This window comes from Thermobia domestica, chromosome 6 (assembly GCF_964235325.1).
Source record: "Thermobia domestica chromosome 6, izTheDome1.hap1.1, whole genome shotgun sequence".
Taxonomy (NCBI): Eukaryota; Metazoa; Arthropoda; class Insecta; order Zygentoma; family Lepismatidae; genus Thermobia; species Thermobia domestica.
Window position 1 is genome coordinate 221148092 of NC_137459.1, and position 20076 is coordinate 221168167.

Here is a 20076-nt window from a genome sequence, read left to right on the forward strand (position 1 = left end):
AGGTTCGTGCCCTTTCCAACAGTTATTTCCAGGTAAATACAAAACCCGTATTCACTCATTTTACGTCTACAATATGTGTGCACAATTTCATTCATTTCGATTCACTTGTCCTTGCTTTTCGTTCGTCAACTTTCAAAATTTTGGGTGGGTGCATTTCCCCGTAAAACCATTTTTACGCAGAAAACAAAAAAACAACAGTATTCGTATGTTTTTCGCATATTATCCATACATTAAGTTTCGTTGCAATTCTTCATGTTCTTTAGACACATCTCACATAGTGTTACTAGCACTTTTGATATTTCGTGATCAAATGTTTGGAGGGGTCCGTGCCTCACCGAACCTTTTTTTGCAGGAAAATACGAAACCCGCATTTCCTCTTTTTAAACCTACGACATCTTTGCAATATTTCACACACTTCGGTTCACTTCTTCTTATATTTCTCGCGTCAACTTTAATATTTTGGGGTGGGTTCTTTTACTCCATAAAACTGTCTTTCAGCACAAAATAATAATAAAAAATCGTATTCCTTTATTTTCTGCGTATTGTCCATACAAAAAGTTTCGTTGTAATTCTTCATGTCCTTTACACCCATCTGACATTTGTTACTAGTACTTTTGATATTTCATGATGAAATGTTTGGAGGAGTCCGCGCCCTACCCAGCCGTTTTTTAAAGGAAAATAAGAAACCCGTATTCCCTCATTTTATGTTTATAATATCTGTGCAGAATTTCATTCAGTTCGGTTCACTTCTTCTTACCTTTCGGACGTCAAATTTCAAAATTTTTCGTGGGGGCTTTTGCCCCCTAAAACTGTTTTCCGCAGAACATTAAAACCTTGTATTCCTTTATTTTTTACGTGTTGTCCATAGAAAAAGTTTCGTTACAATTCTTCATGTCCTTTACACACATCTGACATACTGTTACAAGCATTTTTGATATCTCGTGATTAAGGGTTTGGAGGGGTCCGTGCCTCACCCTACCGTTTTTTTTTTAGGAAAATATAAAGCCTGTATTCCCACTTTTTACGTCTGCAATATCTGTGCACAATTTTATCCACTTGGGTTCAGTTATTCTTGCCTTTCGCGTGTCAATTTTCAAAATTTTGGGTGAGTCTTTTATATTAAACCTTTACTTTATGCAACTTTTTCCTTTTTAAAATTCTTTTTTTTATGGGGAGGAGAGAAATGTTTTTTCTGATAGGTGTCTTTTGCCATTCATCTTTTTTGAACTGCTTAAGTAAGATCATTTTGTAACTTTTGATGTCATCCAACTCCGCCACGATAATAAAATTGTCATTCTTAACAATTTGTTTTATTTCCTTATTTTTCAGTTTGCCACACTGATATATTTTTAACAAAATTGAGGTTTGGTCCAACGCCTTTCGAATTCGGAACCAACCCAACCGCCAAACTTTTTGGGTTGCCTGCTATTGCAGGAAAAGGAGAATTGCAGGAGGTAATGCATTTTTGGAGTCATGTATACAAAGTGCGCGAGAAAGACATTCCAACTAACGTCTGCTCCTAGATTAATTACGCCAGGTAGATTATCTAGAAGAGCCCCTAACTGTTAAAAGAACAAATCGTAAAGTGTGTTTTTGTGGAGGAGTGAAGAGAAACGCTGGCAAACTAATTGTCAAAAAAGAGTCTTTGGATACTTGTACTCACAGTAAACAGCACAATAACAGAAAATAATATGCGGAGACCAGAGGCGCCGACGAGTAGATAATAGTCAGGGGACTTAAATAATCTTATAATTAACTCAAATGAGAGATGATAAACAAGTTAACTTACTTCAAATGATTATACATATATGCGTATCAAATAATTAATGGATAGATTATGCGGTATGTGTAGTACGATTTTTTTTTAAGTAAACATAGAGCCATGCGCTGTTTTGAAACTATCAACAATAGTCTACCAGCAAATCAATTGAAATATGGATTGATCATTACGGAAAAAGTCCAGCCTCCAATGATAATTTTGGGGGTCTAACAGGGCGTGAGCTCCTTGGTTCCGGTTTGACTGTTTGGTACGTAATACTAGTTCGAAAGAAGAACGATTTCATTATTCGTTAATTGACTTTTGAAAATGTTAATTGGTACGCAGTAATTTATTTGTAAATATTAAAAATGCAAAATTCGAAGTTGGAGAACTTATCCGTACCAAGCGTATTTTTCCTTAGGTTGGAAATATAACTGAAGATTCCTTATTTGTACAATATTTGCGAATATTTACACATTGAGACAAGGAGAAAAAGGGAGAATATAGTGTCATTTAACAACAATTTAAAAATGTACGAAATTAACGGATAGTATTAAGTATAGAACCATTAATAGAATTAACTCTGTAATTCGTTTTCTCCATTGATTTTTCTTCCTTTAATTTCAGGATTACATCATCACTGATTTTCTCCACTGGAGATTATTTTCGGTTAGCAGCATCCAATTGGTGCTCAGCCTTGTAAAAGAAACATTTTACAAGACTAAAGGCAGTGAGCGGGAATTTAACCCGAGGCAGGAAATTGGCAAATCTCAACGGTAACCATTCACTTGTAGCGTTACTTACTCTGGCTCGCCTAAATAAAGAGTATTTACTCTTCTCTTAAAACAGTAGATTGTTTATACTCAAATTGATTGCCAAAACAGGAATAATGAACATGTCGAACCTACATTGCCTCACTATAAGAAATTAAATGGAATGTTGAAAGTTACAGGAATAATACAATCAAGTGGATTTATGCCTGTGCAAATACTTTTATACTAACACAGCAAATGAAACTAATCCATATTTGAGCTAATGTTGCCAACCTGATGCAAAGTGTTATGTTTTGAAATAGCAGTATACATTGACACTTTACCTTATGATTGCTGACATTACAACATTCCTAAAAATGGGGCACTGTCTTCCGAAGTTCATGTGTAGCATAAATTAAAGCTGCGTTAAAATCATCATCATCACCACTCGGAGGGAGTACACGTGGTTCACGTCCAAATTCATATATATGTAGAGAGCACTAATGAATGCATTAGGTTTCAAGATCATTAGTGTTTTTTGGGGGGAAGGACTAACGTGAAGTTGGCCACCTAAAGTTTTGTGCTTCTAGCGTCTAAACTATTGTAGCACTAATGTTTCAATTTGGTATTCTAAGAATCACTAACGAATCACAAAAGATTGCACAAGATTATATAATTAGCGCTTTTAAATTTGGCGGGAAAATGACCCAATGAAAAATTCCCCATGTATTCCTTATGGGAGTTTCGTGACATTTAAGTGTCCATAGTCACTCTATTTGTGAAGCACTAACGATACTATTCGCGTTTTCTGGTTAAACTAATGATGCACTAACGATTGCACTAGGTTTAGTCGTTAGTGTTTTCTGACTAAATGCCCTAACGTGAAGCTGCCCCGCCCGATTTTTTCCTTCTATCTTCCGAACTATTGAAGCAGTAATGTTAGGGAACTTGGGGAAGATATAATTAGCGCTTTTGAAATTGGCGGGAATTTCAGCCAAGTAAAAATTATCAATGTATTCCTTATGCGCTTTTCGTGGCATGTAATTCGCCATAGGCACACTAAAAGTGAAACACCAAGGAAACTATTAGTGTTTTTTTTTTTGTGGAAGCACAAACGATTGCCCAGAAGATATAATTAGCGCTTTGCTTTTGGCAGAAATTTGACAAAATAAAAAATTCCCGATGTATTCCTTATGGGATTTTCAAGACATGTAATTGGCAATAGGCACACTAATTGTGAAGCACTAACGAAACTATTCGTTTTCTCTCCAAAAACTAACGATTGCAATACGTTTAATCGTTAGTGCCTTCTGGGAGAGCTAACGTGAAGTTGCACCCCCAAAGTTTTTTGCTTCTAGCGTCCAAACTATTGAAGCACTAATATTGCGAGTTGGTGTTTTAATAAACATTAACAAAGCACTAACGATTGCACAAGAAGAGATAATTAGGGCTTTTGAATTTAACGGGAATTTAACAAAATGAAAATTTCCCCATTTATTCCTTATTGTAGTTTCGTGATATGTAAGTGGCAATAACCACACTAATTCTGAAGCACTAACAAAACTATTCGTGTTTTCTAGAAGCACTAACGATGCACTGACGATTGCACTAGGTTTAATCGTTAGTGCTGTCTGGGGTTAACGTGAATTTGCCCCCCACAAGCAAGCAAAATTACTTATTTTGAATGCGTAACGGTGTCTTACAAACTCGGCTTCCAGGAAAAACAAAAATTCTGACTCCAGATTTTTTCGTCAAATCGCTCCTCCTCTGGGAAGCTAGGAAACATAAAAAAGCGTTATAATTATACATATTTACATATTTTGTTTGTCGCCATTTATATTATATATTTAAAAACATAGTCTTATGTAATTAACTATTGTTAATTTACGTTATCAAAGTTTACTAGAAAAAAATAAAATAAAATATATCCTTTCTCCCGTGCGACTTCACGGTCGAGTTAGGATAGCGAGTTGTGAACTTTGGTTCTATGCGCATGAGCTCAGCTGACTCCTCCAAGCACCCACCTCTGTGTAGTAACTTTCTTTTTACGTTGTTTTTCCTCCTTTAAAATAAAAAAATTTGTTTGCATGGAATAGTCCAGAAGTCATTAGAAGCCAGGAATTGTTCCAAATTGGTTAAATATTCCTGTGTAATAAATTTGGTTTGTTAAATTTTTTTTATTAAGTTAGTTCCTGCTTTTTTTTGTCCAATGTTAGTGATATCTTTTGTTGGTCGTGTTATTGCCTCCAAAAAATAGATTAATATGCTAGTATTTTTCTCGAAAGAAAAAGAATTCATTGCACGTCCATTTAGACAGCCCCCCCCCCCTCGTCAAAATAGGTCCAAAATGGTGTCAATCGTTTCTGCATCGTTTATGCAGAAATGTGCAACACAAATTTTCGTTTGTGCAACAATGAACAATAAGCTAGAGCGAAAACAAAGTGGGGGGCTGTCTATACGGTAGACCCCCCACCTTGTCAAAATTAGCCGAAAATGGTGTCAATCGTTTTTGCATCGTTTGTGTAGAAATGTGCAACACAAATTTTCGTTTGTGCAACAATGAACAATAAGCTAAAGCGAAAACAAAGTGGGGGCTGTCTAAACGGTTTCCCCCCACCTTGTCAAAATTAGCCGAAAATGGTGTCAATCGTTTGTGCATCGTTTGTGCAGAAATGTGCAACACAAATTTTCCTTTGTGCGACAATGAACGATAACCTAGAGCGAAAACAAAGTACGGGCTGTCTAAACGGTAGCCACCCACCTTGTCAAAATTGGCCGAAAATGTTGTCAATCGTTTGTCCATCGTTTGTGCACAAATGTGCAATACAAATTTTCGTTTGTGCAACAATCAACAATAAGCTAGAGCGAAAACAAAGTGGGGGGCTGTCTAAACGGTAGCCCCCCACCTTGTCAAAATTAGTCGAAAATAGTGTCAATCGATTGTGCATCGTTTGTGCAGAAATGTGCAACACAAATTTTTGTTTCTGCAACAATGAACAATAAGATAGAGCGAAAAAAAGTGGGGGCTGTCTAAACGGTAGCCCCCCCGTCTTGTCAAAATTAGCCGATTATGGTGTCAATCGTTTGTGCATCATTTGAGCTCAAATGTGCAACACAAATTTTCGTTTATGCAACAATGAACAATAAGCTAGAGCGAAAACAAAGTGGGGTCTGTCCAAACGGTAGCCCCCCACCTTGTCAAAATTGGCCGAAAATGTTGTCAAACGTTTGTGCATCGTTTGTGCCGAAATGTGCAACACAAATTTTCGTTTGTGCAACAATGAACAATAAGCTAGAGCGAAAATAAAGTGGGAGGCTGTCTAAACGGTAGCCCCCCACCTTTTCAAATTTGGCCGAAAATGGTGTCAATCGTTTGTGCATCGTTTGTGCGGAAATGTGCAACACAAATTTTCGTTTGTGTAAAAATGAACAATAAGATAGAGCGAAAACAAAGTGGGGGCTGTCTAAACTGTAGCCCCTCAGCTTGTCAAAATTGGCCGAAAATGGTGTCAATCGTTTGTGCAGAAATGTGCAACACAAATTTTCATTTGTGCCACAATGAACAATAAGCTAGAGCGAAAGTAAAGTAGGGGCTGTCTTAAACGGTAGCCCCCATGTGAAAACTGGCCGAAAATGGTGTCGATCGTTTGTGCATCGTTTGTGCAGAAATGTGAAACAAATTTTCGTTTGTGCAATAATGAACAATAAGCTAGAGCGAAAACAAAGTGGAAGCTGTCTTAACGGTAGCCCCCCACCTTCTCAAATTTGGCCGAAAATGGTGTCAATCGTTTGTGCATCGTTTGTGCGGAAATGTGCAACACAAATTTTCGTTTGTGTAAAAATGAACAATAAGATAGAGCGAAAACAAAGTGGAGGCTGTCTAAACTGTAGCCCCCCAGCTTGTCATAGTTGGCCGAAAATGGCGTCAATCGTCTGTTCAGAAATGTTCAACACAAATTTTCATTTGTGCAACAATGAACAATAAGCTAGAGCGAAAAAAATGAAGGGGGTGTTTTAGCGCTAGCCACCCCCCCTTTTCAATATTGGCCAAAAGTGGTGTCAATCGTTTGTGCATCGTTTGTGCAGAAATGTGCACCTCAAATATTCATTTGTGCAGCAATGAACAATAAGCTAGAGCGAAAAAAAGTGTGGGCTGTCTAAACGGTAGCCCCCCAGCTTGTCATAGTTGGCCGAAAATGGCGTCAATCGTCTGTTTAGAAATGTTCAACACATATTTTCATTTTTGCAACAATGAACAATAAGCTAGAGCGAAAACAAAATGGGGGCTACCTAAGCTGTAGCCCCCTACCTTGTCAAAATTAGCCGAAAGTGATGTCAATTATTTGTGCATCGTTTTGTGCAGAAATATGCAACACAAATATTCGTTTGTGCAACAACGAACAATGAACTACAGTGTAAACGAAGTTGGTGGATGTCTAAACGGTAACCCCCTACCTTCTCAAAATTGATCGAAAATTGTGTCAATCGTTTGTGCATCGGTCGTGCAGAAATGTGCAACACAAATTTTCGTTTCTGCAACAATGATTAATGAGCTAGAGCGAAAACAAAGTGGGTGCTGTCTAAACTGTAGCCCCCAACCTTCTCAAATTTGGCCGAAAATGGTGTCAATCGTTTGTGCATCGTTTGTGCGGAATTGTGCAACACAAATTTTCGTTTGTGTAAAAATGAACAATAAGATAGAGCGAAAACAAAGTGGGGGCTGTTTAAACTGTAGCCCCCCTACCTTTTCAAAATTGGCCGAAATGGTGTCAATCATTTGTGCATCGTTTGTGCAGAAATGTGCAACACAAATTTTCGTTTGTGTAACATTGAACAATAAGCTAGAGCGAAAACAAAGTGGGGGGGCTGTCTAAACGGTAGCTCCAACATCTTGTCAAAATTGGCCGGAAATGCTGTCAATCGTTTGTGCCTCGTTTGTGCAGAAATGAGCAACGCAAATTTTCATTTGTGCAATAATGAACAATAAGGTAGAGCGAAAGTAAAGTGGGGGCTGTCTAAACGGTAGCCCCCACCTTGTCAAAATTAGCCGAAAGTGGTGTCAATCATTTGTGCATCGTTTGTGCAGAAATGGGCAACACAAATTTTCTTTTGTGCAACAATGAACAATAAGCTAGAGCAAAAACAAAGTGGGTGGCTGTCTAAACGGTACCTCCACCATCTTGTCAAAATTGGCCGAAAATGGTGTCAATCGTTTGTGGAGAAATGTGGAACACAAATTTTCGTTACTGCAACAATGAACAATAAGCTAGAGGAAAAACAAAGTGGGGGGCTGTCTAAACGGTAGCTCCACCATCTTGTCAAAATTGGCCGAAAATGGTGTCAATCGTTTGTGCAGAAATGTGCAACACAAATTTTCGTTAGTGCAATAATGAACAATAAGCTAGAGCGAAAACAAAGTGGGGGCTGTCTAAACGGTAGCTAAACTATCTTGTCAAAATTTGCCGAAAATAGTGTCAATCGTTTGTGCAGAAATGTGCAACACAAATTTTCGTTTCTGCAACAATGATTAATGAGCTAGTCAGAAAAAAAATTGGGGCTATCTAAACCCTACACCCCCAGCTTCTCAAGTGTGGTCGAAAATGGTGTCAATCGTTTGTGCCTCGTTTGTGCAGAAGTGTGCAACACAAATTTTCGTTAGTGCAACAATGAACAATAAGCTAGAGCGAAAACAAAGTGGGGGGCTGTCTAAACGGTAGCCCCCCAATTTGTCAAAATTGGCCGAAAATGGTGTTAATCCTTTGTGCCTCGTTTGTGCAGAAATGAGCAACACAAATTTTCATTTGTGCTATAATGAACAATAAGCTAGAGCGAAAGTAAAGTGGGGGCTGTCTAAACGGTAGCCCACACCTTGTCAAAAGTAGCCGAAAATGATGTCAATCGTTTGTGCATCGTTTGTGCAGAAACGTGGAACACAAATTTTCGTTTGTGTAACAATGAAAAACAAGCTAGAGCGAAAGCAAAGTGGGAAGCTGTCTAAACAGTAGCCCCTAACCTTGGAAAAATTGGACAAAATGGTGTCAATAGTTTGTGCATCGTCTGTGCAGAAATGGGCAACACAAATTTTCGTTTGTGAAACAATGAACAATAAGCTAGAGGGAAAAAAGTGAATGGGCTGTCTAAGCGCTAGCCCCCCCCCCTTTTCAAAATTGGCCGAAAATGGTGTCAATCGTTTGGGCATCGTTTGTGCAGAAATGTGCAAAACAAATTTTCGTTTGTGCTACAATAAACAATAAGCTAGACCGAAAACAAGGTGGGGGCTGACTAAACGGTAGTTCCCCTACCTTGTCAAAATTGGCCGAAAAAGGTGTCATTCATTTGTACGACCGATGCACAAACGATTGACACAATTTTAGATCAATTTTGAGAAGGTAGGGGGTTACCGTTTAGACATCCCCCAACTTCGTTTACACTCTAGTTCATTGTTCGTTGTTGCACAAACGAAAATTTGTGTTGCATATTTCTGCACAAACGATGCACAAATAATTGACACCACTTTCGGCTAATTTTGACAAGGTAGGGGGCTTCCGCTTAGGCAGCCCCCACTTTGTTTTCGCTCTAGCTTATTGTTCATTGTTGCAGAAACGAAAATTAGTGTTGAACATTTCTGCACAAACGATGCACAAACAATTGACACTATTTTCGGCTAATTTTGACAAGATGGAAGGATACCGTTTAGACAACCCTCCCACTTTGTTTTCGCTCTAGCTTATTGTTCATTGTTGCACAAACGAAGATTTTTTTGTTGCGCATTTCAGCACAAACGATGGACACCATTTTCGGCAATTTAGACAAGGTGGGGGCTACCGTTTAGACAGCCCCCCACTTTTTTTCGCTCTAGCTTATTGTTCATTGTTGCACAAACGAAAATTTGTGTTGCACATTTCTGCACAAACGATGCACAAACGATTGACACCATTTTCGACCTATTTTGACGAGTTGAGGAGCTACCGTTTAGACAGTCCCCACTTTATTTTCGCTCTAGCTTATTGTTCATTGTTGCACAAAGAAAATTTGTGTTGCCCATTTCTGCACAAACGTTTGACACCATTTTCGGCCTATTTTGACTAGATGGGGGGCTACCGTTTAGACAGCAGCCCCACTTTTTTTCGCTCTAGCTTATTGTTCATTGTTGCACAAACGAAAATTTGTGTTGCGCATTTCTGTACAAACGATGCACAAACGATTGACACCATTTTCGGCTAATTTTTACAAAGTGGCTGGGCTACCGTTTCGACAGCCCCCCACTTTTTTCGCTCTAGCTTATTGTTCATTGTTGCACAAACGAAAAATTGTGTTGCACATTTCTGCACAAACGATGCACAAACGATTGACACCTTTTTCGACCTATTTTGACGAGTTGAGGGGCTACCGTTTAGACAGTCCCCACTTTATTTTCGCTCTAGCTTATTGTTCATTGTTGCACAAAGAAAATTTGTGTTACACATTTCTGCACAAACGTTTGACACCATTTTCGGCTTATTTTGACTAGATGGGGGGCTACCGTTTAGACAGCAGCCCCACTTTTTTTCGCTCTAGCTTATTGTTCATTGTTGCACAAACGAAAATTTGTGTTGCGCATTTCTGTACAAACTATGCACAAATGATTGACACCATTTTCGGCTAATTTTTACAAGATGGCTGGGCTACCATTTAGACAGCGCCCCCCACGTTGTTTTCGCTCTAGCTTATTGTTCATTGTTGCACAAACGAAAATTTGTGTTGCACATTTCTGCACAAACGATGCACAATCGTTTGACGCAATTTTCGGCTAATTTTGACAAGGTGGGGAGCTACCGTTTAGACTGCCCCCGACTTTGTTTTCGTTCTAGCTTATTGTTCATTGTTGCACAAACGAAAATTTGTTTTGCACAATTCTGCACTAACGATGGATAAACGATTGACATCATTTTCGTCCAATGTTTATATGATGGGTGGTCTACCGTTTAGTCAGCCCCCACTTTGTTTTCGCTCTAGCTTATTGTTCATTGTTGCACAAACGAAAATTTGTGTTGCACATTTCTGCACAAACGATGGACAAACGATTGACACTATTTTCGGATAATTTTGACAAGGTGGCTGGGCTACCGTTTAGACAGCCCCCCACTTTTTTCGCTCTAGCTTATTGTTCATTGTTGCACAAAGAAAATTTGTGTTGCTCATTTCTGCACAAACTATTTACAAACGATTGATACCATTTTCGGCTAATTTTGACAAGGTGTAGGGGCTACCGTTTAGACAGCCCCCACTTTGTTTTCGCTCTAGCTTATTGTTCATTGTTGCACAAACGAAAATTTGTGTTGCACATTTCTGCACAAACGATGCACAAAAGATTGACACAATTTTCGGCTAATTTTCAAGGTGGGGGGCTACCGTTTAGATAGCACTCCACATTTTTTTCGCTCTAGCTTATTGTTCATTGTTGCACAAACGAAAATTTGTGTTGCACATTTCTGCACAAACGATGCACAAACGATTGACACAATTTTCGGCTAATTTTCAAGGTGGGGGGGCTGTCTAAATGGACGTATTCATTGCTGTTTGTCCCTGTTTCAACTGGAAATGCAGGGGAAGTTAGGAGTCGGTTTTGGACCAAAAACCTGTTTTAGGATTGATTGCCAAGATTTACTACTTCTAAATTTATTAATTCTCTTGGAATTAGTATTATAATACGATTTGGTTAAAGAGAAAATTTCATCGCTAATTCTTTCTTAATAAAAAAAAGAGAGAAAATAATTTGCTCAGTATTAGTATTGGAGATTTAGGCGACGGAATATTTGTCATATATTAAAATCAATTTTTTTTGCTGAAAGAAAGTATTTTATTTATTAGTTAAATTATTGACCTGTAATCATTACTTCGCTTTATCACAGAGAAGGAAATATAGGATGGAAATCTTTACTAAAAAGGTAGAAAACAAACTAGACTTGAATGTTCAGAAGCTTTAACAGTTGAAGATTTAGTTTCAAGGTGGTGAGTTCCTAGACTGGCCACCGACGACTGAGAAAATAATCTGTTATCTGTTGCCTTTAATGGGAGAGATCCTGGATTGGCCTTTGTTTGCATTGTATCTAATCTTAATTGCATTTTCATCAAGAAAGGATTGAAATAATTATTTCGGTACGATTTTTATTGTATCTAACCTTTTCCAGGAAGAATAATCTTTTGTCTGTATAAACTTTTAAATCTGAGTTGTGTTTATCGATGGATTTGTACTGTTTGTGTGTATATTTAGCAATATTGTCAATCCCCTGGATTTTCATTCTATCAGTAATTCTTGAGCGTGTATCTTTGCCGAGTAATGTCGTTTCTGTTGGCTAGATTGTTCGACGTGTTTTCCGCGTTGTAGTGGTTGGGCCTGGATAGGGGCATTACATCTGTAAAATTCACTTATTTATACTACTAAAACGTACATATCAGCTTGATGCTGTTGGTTGAATGGGGATGCCTGCTAGGCTAAAAATGCTATTGATTGCTTGGAGATTAACTAGGACTGTGGAAGGGACACAAAGTGCTTTTAGAAACAAAACAAATATTAAGAATATTAATAAGAAAATAAAATTAATATGAAATGGAAATAGAAACGGAACGAACTTTAACATAGTAAGTTTATGTTAAAATTATAGAAAATTCCGAATTTTTAAAAAACATTTTGATTAAATTAAATATTATAGACAGGTAAGTGGATACTCAATCTTGAAATTGTTGTATACAACGATCTTACACTTGAAAATTACAAAAAACAATGCTCTTTGGTTTTTGTTTTCTCATTAATTTTTTATTTCTTCTTCAGTGGAGGCCCAGAAGCTATTTCACATCAATCGCTCCCGAATTCTGCCAGTGCCAATAACCACTCAAAGAACGTTGTCATCGACCTTGGAAGGTTCGACGATGACATCAAGTTCAGTGCAAAGTACTACAAGTTTATCCACGGAAATCATTACGACCACGACCCAAACTACTACTACTACAACAACTCTGCCACCGCGTGAGTACTAAACTAAGAACTTGTGACGGCCCTCTATAGAAATCTCTAATCCTTTTACGCCGTGGCACTGTTTTTTAATGTTACCATTCTTGTTCCACAATATTTTAGCATAGTTTAAAAACATTTCAGATTTATCATATAAGAAATTGCCAATTTTTAAACAAGAAAATTAAGTATGCAATCATAACATTCATATTATTGCTTAACTTTTCTTTGGTATACGTTTTGTAAAAGATTAAAAAATTTTGAAAATTATTATTGCAAATAATTCTAAATACTCATTATATATAATATTATTCTTATGGTACCAAATAAAATCATAATTAATAAGAACATTCTAGAATTCAAACTTTTAATCCAAAAAGTACTCTGTTGGTCTATTGTCTGTAATAGCCTGGTCTATTACTACATATTTATGATTCGCCATATAATTGAAAAATTATTTTATTTTCAATACAGGACAATTTCGTAATATGTTGTTGACGCTACATATTTTATGTGGAAATATTTGAATATTCAGATTAAAACAATTTTAACTATAATATTGGTATTTCAATTTCCTGCAATCTACAGTGAAATACGGTGAAATACTTTTAGGTTAGTTTAAGCCTATTTCGTGAGTGATACGATGGAGAATAATATGAAGAACATCGGGACCTTAATTTGTCTTGAAAAGGGAGAGAGGAGAGAAATAATTTAACAAATATTTTACCACCCCTAAAGAATGTGTGTGTTGGTCGAAAACCAACATCAATTTAAACGATCGTTTGTAGTGATTGCAAAATTCTAAAAACCTTTGACAAAGAAACTTTTAAGCCCTTTCTGATAATTATTCTATTAATTGTTTAAATGTACTCATATAATTTATAAGAAAAACAATTTAATTGATTACGTGATAATCATAATTGTTAATTCATTTAAAAGGGTAATAGTGTCTCGATTACCTTTCCGATTAGTTGAATACAATATCTTAAATTGGAAAAGTGAATAAGCTTCTGCTTTTGATAATTTTTTCTGATCTGTTGTCAGCATGATATTGAGATTTATAATTTCAATTTGTTGAAGTTAAATATATTGTTACAATTATTTTGTGTAGTTTTTACACGATTTATTACTTGGAGACGAAGCCTTCTAAGGTGTAGGTAAAGATTTCTTTGTGTATTTAGTGAAAGTTATGAAATAGATGATTTTAGCCATTCTAGTACAGAATGCATTTAGTATTTTTTTTCCAAAACTGCTTTTCTTAGGAAAAAGAACGAACGTTTAACAGTTGAAATAATGCTCACGCTAAGACTGAAACTGTTTGAACTGCAATTCTTGCTAACAATACTTTTACTGGAACGTTACTTGCTGTACTATTGTGTATTATTGTATATTATGATACCTTTATTCAATTTATTACATATATTTAAATTAACATAATTAACTGTTGAAGCAACACTATTATGTTAAATTCAAATATTAAACTGTCAATAGTTACATCTGTTGTAGTATGTTTCAGAGGGTAAGTATTGTGTAGTATCAGAGGGCTAATGATTATTCTAGCCACTCAAAAATCCAATTAAATCATAGAATATTAAACTAAATATTAAAAATAACGTTCAAAATTTGTTGGGATTTCGGGTTTGGGACTTTGTTGGGCTTTGGGATTTTGTCATTAAGATAGTATTTTTTAAAAGAGTAAATATCCTCAATTGATAATATATTCTAGATCTTTGTTACAAAATGATTTACAACTTGCTCTGACGTTAAAATTAATTTACTTAAAATAGCAAACAGTAAAAATGAAACATAATAGTACTATTATATACATCAATTATAAAATTGAAGGGTACCACATAATGATTAAAAAGTGTTTCAGTCCTCTATATTTAGATTTTGCCATTATCCCAATCACACACTAATGAACAAAAATATCATTTTATACTACATCGCTCTTTCAAGTATAATTGTTAACATTAAAAAAATATTTATATTTATTTTAGATAAAAGTTTCTTATTAATTTCACATATTCTACAAAAATGAACTTACGGAAACCGGCTTTCACATCTTATCGGATACGGAGTTTACATCTTGTCGGAAACAGCAATATAAAAGCAAACAGCAATTGGACAGGAAATTACATGGAATAAATTTCTGTAATACTTTCATATCTTTCACTTTTCCAGTTACTAATAAAGAATTGGTTGTGATGTGATGTGTTGTATTTGAAGAAGGAAGTACTACGTCAATTAATATATATAGAATATTTATTATGTCATATTATATATTAATATAATAATATATAATATATGTAATTACCAAAGTCGAAAGGCTAATCAGATGTACAATAAAATAGCTTACTCGGAGATAAGCAACGAATGCTTCTATTACGTTCATAACATCAATTATTAAAAGTTTTATGTGTCACAGCTATAGATGAGTGCTATTTTTGCTTTTATTTAAACATTTATATAGCGCATGAAAATAATTCTTTTACCTTAAGGAAAGTTGCTAAATCACGCATTTTTAATTTATGTTTATCTTCATTTTGCCACTTTGTTGTTTGCCCTATATCAAAGTAGTTGTTATTCTTGTTTATTCGCAAAATTCGTTTTTTCTTAACCTCGGAATTCTCCACTTTATATCGAGTAGGATTTGTCTCTTTCTTTCTTACTCCTTTGAGCAATCATTTTGACAAAGTTTGACTTGCAGGACAGCGTTCAATTGCGTCAAAATTACTTTCCTTTTTTCAATCAACTTAATTTTTCATTCACTTTTTTATTTCTTATATTCTATTTCCAGCTGATTCTTCCATGTTTCTCCATATCTTCACTTTGAACCTCACTATAATCATTTTAATTGTTATAGAACAATGTGTGAAAGCAGAGTAAAGTAAGTCCAACTTTACAACTCTTCATACTAAACTAATATCCAGACCGATGTTAATTGGGAAAGTAACACAAAAAGAGATAGAGGACCATTGGCCGTTCGTTCCGAATTAAGTGTTGGATCTCTAGTGACAGTAAAGAAAATAGTCACTTTAATCTGATTAGTGTGCTTTTTCTAAAATACTAATTTTTACTTTATTAAAAATAATTTGTTATCCAACAATATGCAGGAGAAAATTTACCATATATACAGTTAGTTTGAAAACCATTGCTTTATAACTTGTTTTAATTTCAGTTTATATTTCATATTTTAATATCAGAAATAATAAAAAATATCTCATACCAATTTTGTATTCCCTTAGATCTTTGAAGTTTTTTGAACTACTTCTTCCCGCTAGTGTATACTGAACTCGAACGGAATATGCAATTTACCCTTCTAAGATCTATGTAATTCTAGTAGATCTAGGTCCATGTTTTTTGAACAGAAAAGATATGAACTTGTTTTCGTACGTAAGTGGTCGTGCCAACATTCTCACCAGGTAGAATTCAGAAAAGGTTACACAAATAATAGATCAGCGTTATCTATCTCAATTTAGGGATATAAATTAAACCGATTATTTTCCCGAAATATCTCTTTGTAGTTGAACTCTAATTTATAGTTGAAATCTCTATCGGACTAAAATTTCTAAAGCAATTATGGGGTGAAAAATATTTTCTCTTCCAACATCCTGTTGTTTACATTTGTACGTAATTAAACTTAGATCCATTACAATAACATATTAGGGTTATGACTTTTATGAAACCTCGTTTCCCTGTATCGTAATTTGATGAGCTTTCTTTCAAGATTAGAAAAAAACTTCACTTTCAATACGGTATGGTGAAGAAACCTCACACACATAATGATTTTAAAATTAAATTATTATCCGCTTTTCTTTTGTCAATTTTGGGGAAACTTTAGACAGATACAAAATTGACAGATGCTTTAGAATCACATATATACAATTTTTATATAGTCATCAAACATACAAGGAAGTCAATTATTCACAATAATGTGAGTAGACAGGATGAAAATCAGTGGAGGTTTCCCTTCTTGCGGCAGGAGTCATTCAAATTTTACAAAGCTTTGATAGACTGGTTGCTTGGGGCAATGCTAATTGGAGATTCATTTTTCAGGTGGGTTTTCAAGCATTTAAGACGTGTTGGGTAGTGACTCAGAGCTCCAGATAGTTCATCAACATCTTCAGCATGGAACAATCTATTGCTGAACCAATGGTCAGTTCACAAGTAGGAAATAGATGAACAGATTGTATACAGCCTGTTGAGGGTTTCAGGCATCATAATAAATGCAAGAAGAGCTATTATTTCTTGAGAGTTCCAGCGTGCATTTCTATGTTTCGCACCTGTTGAAAGTTCACGAAACAGATATCACTTCTTTCAGTCAACTGCCGGAAGAAACGACAATGAAGAAAAATTTCCAGCTGTATGTTTCCTTAGTCTGTTTTACCATTGCCGAATGTTCCTTATAATTTATCATATTTATTTATCAAATCGTGTATAAAGTAGTACTCGATGCTTCCTGATATAGTCGATCCACGTATCTCATCGCTCATGACAACGCGTAAAACGCTACCGGATCATGGTGCTGGCAACTGATGAACTTGGGTTTGGAGTGGCCTTTCTCCTCAAACAATTCATCAAGCCGAAAAACAATGCCTTTTTTCTTCCTGGAATTCATATTTGTGTTCAACTATCAGAAAAATTCTTCTCTACAGGTTGGACTCCTCTGACATACTCTAGAGTCCTTATGCTATTGCTTGAGCTATTCCATCTTTCAATTTTAGTGCAGTCATTTTAATATCTTTTGCTCCATTCTTGAGAACCACGGTCAGATATTCAAAGCCGTCAATGGGTTTTGAAACAAAGTTTGTACGCCACTTCTTCAAATTAAGCGTGCTCACCAAATGTTTCTTCACCTCAGGATCTCTTGTCTATATACCCTTGTGGGTTGCTGACTACATGGAGTTGGAATTTCAATGCCCTCACCAGAAAGAATAGAAAGCTGGCAGCACACTTTTACTGCTCGTTGAGACGAAAACTTTAAGCTTGAAAAGGCATCTTGTAATGCCTGTTGAGTTACGTTCCTTTCTGATGGATGATTCAGCATTCTCATCTTCCCAAGGACTTTCTTCGCTATTGTCAGATAAAACCGTGCTACTTGCGGAACAATAAGGTGTTGCTGAGCTGATAAGTGTCGTAACAGTTATTTCCTATGGTTTCCTTCACTTGGATGCTTGTGTAGTCTTTGCACTAGCAGGTTTGATAATGAATTAACCAACCTGATCCCTACTTTGTATTCGCAGTTTTGGTGACGTCAAACAATTCAATTAATGAATCAAAGTTTTGTTTTCTTCTGTTAGTCCAATAAAGATAGCCCATTTTTCTGCCAAGAAAGGAACAAATTAGTAACAAGCTGAAAATTAGTATGGAAGTAGGGGGTTGTGTCGGGAATAACATACTAAAAGTCCCCTAAAATCCCAGTGTACCTTATCCCGCAATTTTGAAAAATGTCCGCCATCTTTAGATGACGACAAGGAATTTATGGAAATCGTCACCTTTTATGTTTATTCTTCTAGCCACCGTTCTAATTATCACAAAGCCGTGAATCATATATGGTTGGAAAGCTTGAAAGACAGAGAATCTAAGTAAATAACATATATGCCCATCGTGCTAAATTTCTAGAAGAAGAGGAAGAAGAAAAAAGCTTTTTTATTTAAAAAAAAGATATTTTCAGAAATCATGGGAAGTTTGCAACACTGACAGTTATTACACACCAACGAAACACCATCAACAGATACTCTTGGTATTTATCCCAATCATAGCCAACAATGACACAAATCGGTGCAATACAAGACGAGAAAAAATATAACTTATGTTACTTTCTGATCTTTTTGTACAAAAGTGCATAAGGTGATGTACACTTTCATGGCTCTAGTCAGCTTCTTTTATCAAATAGGACCAAGAGTTATATATCATTGGAAATCTTAAAAAACGTAAATTCGAATGAGGTAACACATACTAATTAACCCCAATTTGTGGCAGATGCCCAAAACCCAAAATTTCGGGTCAAAACGTGATTTTCGCATAAATTCTATAAAACTTGCAACCCTGACAATTATCGTATGTTAACAAAACTCAGCCACCGTTTTCACTATCATCATTATTAATTTACTTTTAAAATGGCCAACGTTTTTCCCAATGGAGTAAGCTTTTATTATATGTAGATTTACGTCACTTAAATGTAGCGCAAAAATTATTTATTGACAGCATTAGAAAGTAGCAGAAATTGGTAGTCTCCTATTCATAGGAAATTTTAATTCACACACTTAAAATCACTCTCAACTACAGTAGTCATTTGAATGTAATTTTTTAAAAATGTCTTGTTTAAACTAGAATGCAATTTTCCTCCTAGTATTCTTCAAATCAACTTAGTATTTACATTAGACGTTAGTGTGCTTTTTAAGAACATTTTTGTAACTAGTCCATTCGGACTTTTATTAGAAATCAATGAGGTTATCATTATCTGTTCATCTCTATGATCTTCATCAATTGGTTCTGCATTCGTACATGCAATTCCTCGACAATGACATAAATTAGAGCACACAATTCCTGCTTTCCGACAACAGTACATACTTTCACAACCCTTTGTTCAGTTACAGGATACTACACGGAGCGGGTTCTTTGGTCATTCTTGCTGGTACGAGAATACCTCCTACCATCCATATTCAGTCGCTCGTAAATCATTTCCACGGTATATGGTGTTTCGCAGCATCAATGGTGGGTGGCAGTTTTGCCAATCGTATTTCGTTCTGGATGTATGAATGATACTGGAATTCATCCAGTAAGGTTACTATTGCTGGAGAATCGTAGTGTTAGTAGAAATGATGTGCCAGCTTCATAGATTGTACACTAGGATTATCATGGATCAAAAGTGATCGGCATAAATCTTCCCGTTTTTGAAGTAATCGCAATGGCTTTTTCTTTCCCTGTCGATACAAACCACATGATGTGTCGCATCCAGTTAAAGCATGGTAACTGAGCAAAACAGTTAGTATATCTGTCTGTGTATCTTACAACTTCTTAGTACTAAATTCTTTACTCACGTCTTGTACACGTCCAATGTCGTACTGATTATTTCGAAATGTGATGTCGTACTGATTATTACCTTGTTCAAGCAAAATGATTAAAATGTCAACATCCTCAAAATTACTAAGACCTGCCTACAAGGATTTAAAGACTTGGCTACAGCAGTTTTAGGTTTTAGTGTGTCAGCATCACTCCTTGCTTGCTGGGTTTGAATTCCAGCTTGTGTCAAATGAACCATCACCTCACGGGCGAAACAATCCTTTTTTTTGAAATTACCTAAGAATTTATCTTTTTTTGTTAATAATATGATTTCATTTGTGAATAACACTAAAGCTGATTGAACCTTTGACTCACGTTGCTCCCGCTCAGCGGCATTTGTACAGTTTTCAGTGCAATACCCACAAAAAATAATTGTTGCTTTCGTTCCTGAGTTTGTCAGTACATAAGACACATATGAGTTGTGCATGTCAAGGTATGTTCCATGTTGTGACTAAACAGCATGATGTAGAAGCAAGCCTTCATCTATAACGTACACAGTGTTTTTA

General features: G+C 35.9%; 1 protein-coding gene across 3 annotated transcripts in view; it reads left to right on the forward strand.

Moving 5' to 3' along the window:
• The window catches only part of Gfrl (Glial cell line-derived neurotrophic family receptor-like), a 621902-nt gene that overhangs the window by 341079 nt on the left and 260747 nt on the right, over nucleotides 1-20076 (forward strand). For all 3 annotated transcript variants that reach the window (XM_081762635.1, XM_081762636.1, XM_081762637.1), the window contains one exon: nucleotides 12323-12517. In XM_081762635.1, coding sequence (XP_081618761.1) covers nucleotides 12323-12517 — 195 coding nt within the window. The remainder of the gene's footprint in view (nucleotides 1-12322; nucleotides 12518-20076) is intronic.